Source organism: Physeter macrocephalus, chromosome 13 (genome assembly GCF_002837175.3).
Source record: "Physeter macrocephalus isolate SW-GA chromosome 13, ASM283717v5, whole genome shotgun sequence".
Classification (NCBI taxonomy): Eukaryota; Metazoa; Chordata; class Mammalia; order Artiodactyla; family Physeteridae; genus Physeter; species Physeter macrocephalus.
Genome location: NC_041226.1, coordinates 66,915,662 through 66,923,377, shown reverse-complemented (window position 1 = coordinate 66,923,377; position 7,716 = coordinate 66,915,662). Strand labels below are relative to the sequence as shown.

Genomic DNA, 7,716 nt, shown 5'->3' with positions numbered 1-7,716 from the left:
AAAAATACCTAGAGACAAATGAAAATGAAAACACGACGATCCAAAACCTATGCGATGCAGCAAAAGGAGTTCTAAGAGGGAAGTTTATAGCAATAAATCCTACCTCAAGAAACAACAGGGCTTCCCTGGTGGCGCAGTGGTTGAGAGTCCGCCTGCCGATGCAGGGGACACGGGTTCGTGCCCTGGTCTGGGAAGATCCCACATGCCGCGGAGTGGCTGGGCCCGTGAGCCATGGCCGCTGAGCCTGTGCGTCCAGAGCCTGTGCCCCGCAACGGGAGAGGCCACAACAGTGAGAGGCCCGTGTTAACACCAAAAAAAAAAAAAAAAAAAAAGAAGAAGAAACAACAAAATAAACCAAAGGAAGGAAGGAATGATTAAAGATAAAACTCAAAAAGTGATAAATTATCAAAAAGAATACAAGTAGTAAGTGAATGTGAGAGTTCCTTCTTTGGGGGAAAAAACATAAAACTGTAACAGTTCATTAGAAGGGAAAATGAGGAGTAGGGAATGGAGAGAGCATAAATACTATGTAGCCATTAAAAAGAATGAGGTGACTATATGTATTAAGATAATCTGAGATATTAAATGAAAAAAGCAAGGAGCAGCTATCATTTGTGCTTAAAAACAAGGAAGGCCACATATTCACAAGTTCTTACTGATGCACAGAACATGTCAACAGAACAGTCAACAATTGTGCTGGGGCTCCATCCTGGGGGAGGAACTGTGTGATGACAGGAGTTGCAGAGTGACTTATTCATAAATTTTAAAAACCTATTTAAAAAAGTAACGTTTTTACATAAAAATGGAATCTAAGAAAAAAAGTGGTTCTGATGAACCTAGGGGCAGGACAGGAGTAAAGACGCAGATGTAGAGAATGGACTTGAGGACATGGGGAGGGGGAAGGGTAAGCCGGGACGAAGTAAGAGTGGCATGGACATATATACACTACCAAATGTAAAATATCTAGCTAGTGGGAAGCAGCTGCATTGCACGGGGAGATCAGCTCGGTGCTCTGACCACATAGAGGGGTGGGATAGGGAGGGTGGGAGGGAGACGCAAAAGGGAGGGGATATGGGGATATATGTATACATATAGCTGATTCACTGTGTTATACAGCAGAAAACACAACATTGTGAAGCAATTATACTCCAATAAAGATAAAAAACTCTAATAATGTACTCTTAAAAATAGTGTATAAGTTGTGATAAAATATTTTTATACTTTTCATCTTAAAATCACAAGTGTAAATTAGTAACTAGATATTTTAAATTGTACTCACTATTCTAATATGCCGAATTCTCTTAAACATGACAAATGTATGAAATAAAAAAGTACAAAGATTTTTTTAAAAAGTAAAGTTTGAATTTTGTAGCATTAGATGTATCATTTGTTTAAAAACAATACATTTTAATTATTTACAGTCTCTAAAGCTACTTAAAAGAACTGTGGATGCATTTTTTTATTATTATTGGGAGGGAAGGGTTTAATCTATAGCCTTTTAAAAAATGATCCCATTTTATATTGTAAAACGCTCTACATTCTCAAAGCACTTAGGCATCTGCTATCTCATCTGATCCCTGTAATAAGTGTGAAGAAGCTACGCAGTGCTGTAATCCCTGCACTGCATACAGGTGAGGACCCTGAGGCTCAGACACCTTGGGGGACATAAGGCCACATGGCCGCTAAGTGCCTCCTGCAGCCTATTCAAACTGGTCCAGGCTCCTAGGATATTAGGATTTCATAACTTTTGGGTTGTATCTAGTGATTTCATGAGTAGATAAAATGACACCTCTGTTACACACTGGGAACAAAGAAACTTCCAAAAAACCTCAATCATGTCTGCTTCATCACAGAAGAAAATGAATGACAGGCATTCATCCTTTGTTATGTATGGGCTGAGTCCTGTCACTTTCTATTTTATATGTTTGAAGTCCTAACCCCCAGTACCTCAGAATGTGACTGTATTTAGAGACAGGATGTTCAAAGAGATGAATAAGTTAAAATGAAGTCATATAGGTCGGCCCTAATCTAATATGACTGGTGTCCTTATAAGAAGAGATTAGGACACAGGCACACAGAGGGATGACCATGCAAAGACACAGAGAGAAGACAGCATCTCCAAGCCAAGGAGAGAGGCCTCAGAGGAAAACAACCCTACCAACACTTTAACTTCAGACTTCCAACATCCAGAGCTGTGAGGAAATAAATGTCTATTGTTTTAAGTCGCATACTACGTGGTCCTTATATGGCAGCCCTAGCAAACTAACGCATCATTCAGCTTTATGTATCTAAAAAATACTTTCTCTACGATTTCATGGATCATCTAAAAGGGTCAATCAGACAGTGATTCAGCTTGCCTGCACCAACGTTTTCAGAGAAGCAACTATGTGGTCAAGAAAACGTGACTTGGAAGCACCTCTCCCCAGATGTTTTCTTTTCAAATGAATGAATTCTGTTGTTAGAGTGAAAAGCTTGTTGACTTAGGCTAGTCCTCCCTGTGTTACAGCTCTGAACAATGCATTGATATCTGATGCTTGCACGTATAAAAGTTGACAATCTGACAGGTTGTTCTCCTAAGAGGACTGAGCATATGTAGAAATAATGTCAAGAGGATATTCAACTAGGATGGGAATCAAGATAGGTATTTCCTTATGTCTTTCTGTAGAGGTGACCTGAGCCAGTGGCAGGACTGAAATCCAAGAGTGATGTTCTGCCACCCTGTGAACTTGGGTGACTGGCCCTGCCTTGGCTACCACATGAAAGGAGCAGCGTTCTCAGGCTCGACACAGAGCAGAGTACCTAGGGTGGAACTCAGTCTCCCCCACCAGTTCACTTCCTGCGCTCCCTGGACCAGCTCTGTGACCTTAGGTGAGCCCTGGACCCAGTCTCCTCGTCCATGACCTGGGATAAAAAAGGACTGTGATGAGGATTAAGTGCAATCATACATGTGAGAAGTATGTAAAATAAATTATAAAGAATTACACAAATGTAACAACATTAATCTTGTTAAAGTAGGTGCAGGATTACTAGACCAGGAATCACAGGATTTCTAATTCTATGACCTATCCCTGCTTCTGTGTTTATGTTACAGTTGATTTTAAACATATACTGAAAGAACAGATTTCTAATTGTATACCTGCTGCAAACTAGCTTAACACTAGTTATATATAGAAGACCACCTTCCTTCTAAGGGGCCTTAGTTTCCTCACCTGTAAAATGAGGATTATCTTATAAGATAATTATAAGACACTTTTTAAGTGAAGACTTTGACACACAGGTGGGGACATCTCTCTTTGATGTGAAATGCCTAAGGTCAAAAGACCAAAAGGTTTGGGAGATTCCTGGCCATTTTGTGACTGGGTTATACATGGAATCTCAATTATTATCAGGTCTTCAGAAGGAAGGTTTCACTCTAGTAAATGAAAGTGCTCTGTGAATTTCAGGCATAAAAAAATATAGGGCTCCAAGGGCAGCTTCTGTATGTTTGCATGCAATATAAGTACTTATGAAAAGTTCAGAACACAGACTTCATCATCCCTAAACCTAGATATGAACTCCAACTCTGCCCGTTCTTCAGCCAGCTCTGTGACCCTGGACCATTTCCTACTCTATGAACAGTGGAAGGTACCGCTCTTCATTTCTAAGGAGGAGGAATGAGATGCAACAGTGACAGAGAGAACTTAGGCTACATTTTAGATAAACCTTTCTGAAGAAGTACTTAGATACTGGGACATGTTTTCTTTAAGTGATGGATTAAATATTATACAAGTAATTTTATGCAGAAATGCAGAAAAGTATAAATGAGGAAAAATGCACCCATAATTTAATGCCCAGAGATAAAGTTTTGATGGGAAGACTTATATACAGTTGGAAACCTCTTCCCACGTGAGCCAAGCATCTCAGTGGGCAAGAATACCAGACCTCCCCTCCCTCCCTCCATCCTTCCATCATCCCCACTCCCACCTTGTTCCAGAAAGAATTACAGGCAACTGCATGACAATGGCTAACCCTTAAACCAGACCTCAGTTATCACATCTCTAGGAGATACTACCACCTGACCATTGTTAGAAAGATACGTGACCCAAATGTTACTCATCAAGCACCTTTCTCACACCATGTACAGTGCTTAGTGCTTTCACACATCTCATCTCTGTGAAAATACTTTGTAAATCTTCAAGCACCATTCAGACTACAGTGTTAGGGTTACTGTGAATTCTTGATTTCTCCTGATGACGATTTCATCTTCTAGAAGGTACAGGAAGCATAAGGGGGCAACTGGACCTAATTCTAAACAACAAGGAATTAGGGAGAAAGTGACAGTATCATGTAGGAGTTTTCTTTACTCCTAGAAGGTTAGAAAACAGAAGTGACCTACACCTTTCCCTGGTAGATCTCCCTAGGCCAGAAATCTTCCAGGTGTTTTTCCCCTCAAACTTCCTGGATGTTCCTTGACAGCACTCGTATCACAATGTGCTGAGCACCAATCAGAATGAAATGCAGAGGGTCTGCAAAATGAGAGTGTTCTTTGCTCTGTGGGAATCTGAACCCATGAAGTTCAAACGTGGAAAGTCCAATCCGAAATCTCTCAGGCACATGTGCACATCCTGCGCCCCACCCTCACCGCTCCTGCAGATGCTCAGCAGACCCACCTTCAACCTGCAGTGTGTTGTTAAGACCCAGTCATGAAGCTTTGTCTCTGGAGGCTTATAACTGAAAAGGGCACAGAGTGCTTATCACCAGCCCCCTGGTGGAGATCGTGTGAAGAGTAAATCCTGGAGATGAACTTTAATCACAACTCCCTGCAGCAGGCTTACCCGTTCTACTGTTTCAATGAGGGCAGCAGCCTCGTCCTTGCCCAGTTGTTGCACCATCTTGTAAAACAGGCCGTCTCTATCTTGCAGCAAATGATATGGCTTATCGTATTCTTCCAGTCTCCCTAAATCCAAAACCTGTTAATCAGCAGATAAAAAACCCATTACACACAATGTTTCACAATAAAGTATTATAACTCAGACAATATTTTGTAAAGGAGCAGGAGGGGAAGAATAGAGAAAATCTGTTTGGGTGGTAGGCCTGGCTGGTGTTTTAATGGTTTGATTAACTTGTTTTACTAGGCAGATAAAGGCCTAACCTGACCTTTTATTACTACAATGTTATAGGAAAGGAAGAAAAATGAGTTTTAGACTGATTTCTTTAACTTAATTTTTATTGGAGTACAGTTGCTTTACAATCTTGTGTTAGCTTCTACTGCAGAGCAAAATGAGTCAGCCATACATATACATATATCCCCTCCCTTTTGGATTTCCCCCCCATTTAGGTCACCCTAGTGCATCAAGTAGAGCACTCAGCAGTCTGGCATTTTATATTCTGCCAAGGGCATTTGGGGTGTTTATCGTTAGTTAGTGCTTTTAGCTCTCAGACTCTGAGCTTTAAGGGCTATTTATACAGATACACAGAGTTGGGAAATTTCTTGATTTAAGAAAATCAAACCTTATCTAAAATCAGGTTGATGTCATACAAACCAGATGGCAGTGACCTGACCGCAACTGTTAAGTTGGTTTGACAGAATCTTAGTATTTGGGAAAAAAGTAAATGCCTCCAGAATTTCTGTAGGATTGTGAACTAAAAAATTGCCTGTTATATCAGTGAACAACGAATGTTGCAGCCATCAAGCCACCACATTACAGCTGCCCCGACAGTAAGCCCTGAGGGAACTCAGGATGGAACCAGAATGTGTGCAGCCACACCTAACAGTGCACCCTGAGGAGACTCAGGATGAGAAAAACACAGGATACTGGCCTCAGATAGCTGAGGTGCACATCAAAGGAATGATTTCAATGAGCCCAGAGTTTGCATCTTCCCATGTATAGAAAAGCACTAAATTCATTAACTTGGGATGTCTGGTTTTCTTTGATTAACAGTAATCTTTTAATGCTCTGACTACCTGGCCTTTTGTTGCAAAAACTCTTACATATCCTGGCTCATCCCCTTGCCTCTTCAGAACCATTTCTCAGTGTTATGAGATGCTTTGTCCCTAAGTCTTCACAATGTCCACCACATAAAACTTAACTCTCAACTTCCAGGTTGTGCTTTTTTTTTTTTTTTTTTTTTCAGTCTACAGGGTCCTGGATTATGTTAGTTGATAAGAGGGGCAGAATCCCTTGTCTGAGAGGTTAAGATGCTTCTTCAACTTGGCTTTGATTGTAGTTTATTATTCTGAGAGTGAAAGCCTGGCAAAAAAGAGCTGCTACATAAGCAGCATTAGCAGAATTTCTCTGCACAGAAGAAATCCCTAGAAATCCAATTTTTTCTTTGACTAAGACTAAATAAGCAAGTAAGAAATTCAGCTTCAAATCCTAATGCTCACAGCCCGCACAGTACCCAGGAACAGCCCAATCTGAACTGCCGAGGATCTGAATCTGTTTTCACAAGTTATCTTTCTTTGCTTCTTTTTCTTTCTCTCTTCAGCTGTCTGCTGTTCAGCCCTTTTGTGCACATTGATATGTCCCTAGTTGAAAATTAAAAGGGAGAAGAAGGGGGTCTTAACTCTGCCTTTCTACTTATTAGTGGCTTTGCATAATGGTTTTAGAGGAGAAAAAAGAATCTGAAACTATTGGCCCAAATGACATAGCTATAAAGATAGTTCTGATGTTAGGTGGTACTTAGTTCTTCATGTAGAGTAACTGTATCTTAAGAGAATATGCAGCAACTCTAAACAGGACACAGGTGGTTCTTCCATATCTAGTACTGCAGTTAATTCCATCCCATGTCATTTAATTGGAAACATTTATTAAGTCTCGTAAGAGCAGAAAAGTGGTCAAGATGGTGGAGTAGGGGGATGCAGAGTTCACATCTCCCCACAACTAGGGCACCTACCAGACAATGGGGATGGGAGCAACCCCCGAACGACTGGCCTACAAACTCCAGTGCTGGAAGCCTCAGGCCAAACAACCAGTAAGACAGGAACACAGTCCCACCCATCAAAAAAAAAAAGATGACAAAAAAATATGTTACAGGTGAAGAAGCAGGGTAAAAACCTACATGACCAAATAAATGAAGAGGAAATAGGCAACCTACCTGAAAAAGAATTCAGAGTAATGATAGTAAAGATGATCCAAAATCTCAGAAATAGAATGGAGGCACAGATCGAGAAAATACAAGAAACGTTTAACAAAGACCTAGAAGAACTAAAGAACAAACAGAGATGAACAATACAATAACTGAAATAAAAAATACACTAGGAGGAATCAATAGCAGAATAACTGAGGCAGAAGAACGAATAAGTGAGCTGGAAGACAGAATGGTGGCAATAACTGCTGAGGAGCAGAATAAAGAAAAAAGAATGAAAAGAATTGAGGACAGTCTCAGAGACCTCTGGGACAACATTAAACGCATCAACATTCGAATTATAGGGGTCCCAGAAGAAGAAGAGAAAAAGAGAGGGTCTCAGAAAATATTCGAAGAGATTATAGTCAAAAATGTCCCTAACATGGGAAAGGAAACAGCCACCCAGAAATCTCAGAGAGTCACATACAGGATAAACCCTAGGAGAAACATACCAAGATGCATATTAATCAAACAAAAATTAAATTCAAAGAAAAAATATTAAAAGCAGCAAGGGAAAAGCAAAAAATAACACAAGGGAATCCCCACATAAGGTTAACATTATTTTTCAGCAGAAACTCTGCAGACCAGAAGGGAGTGGCAGGACATATT

The 7,716-nt window shown here is 40.4% G+C and overlaps 1 protein-coding gene across 1 annotated transcript in view; it reads right to left on the bottom strand.

Annotated features, from left to right (window-relative positions):
- LOC102978232 (ATP-binding cassette sub-family C member 4-like) overlaps window positions 1-7,716 on the bottom strand; it is a 128,083-nt gene that overhangs the window by 21,814 nt on the left and 98,553 nt on the right. The window contains 1 exon segment of the mRNA XM_055089379.1: window positions 4,815-4,949. Coding sequence (XP_054945354.1) covers window positions 4,815-4,949 — 135 coding nt within the window.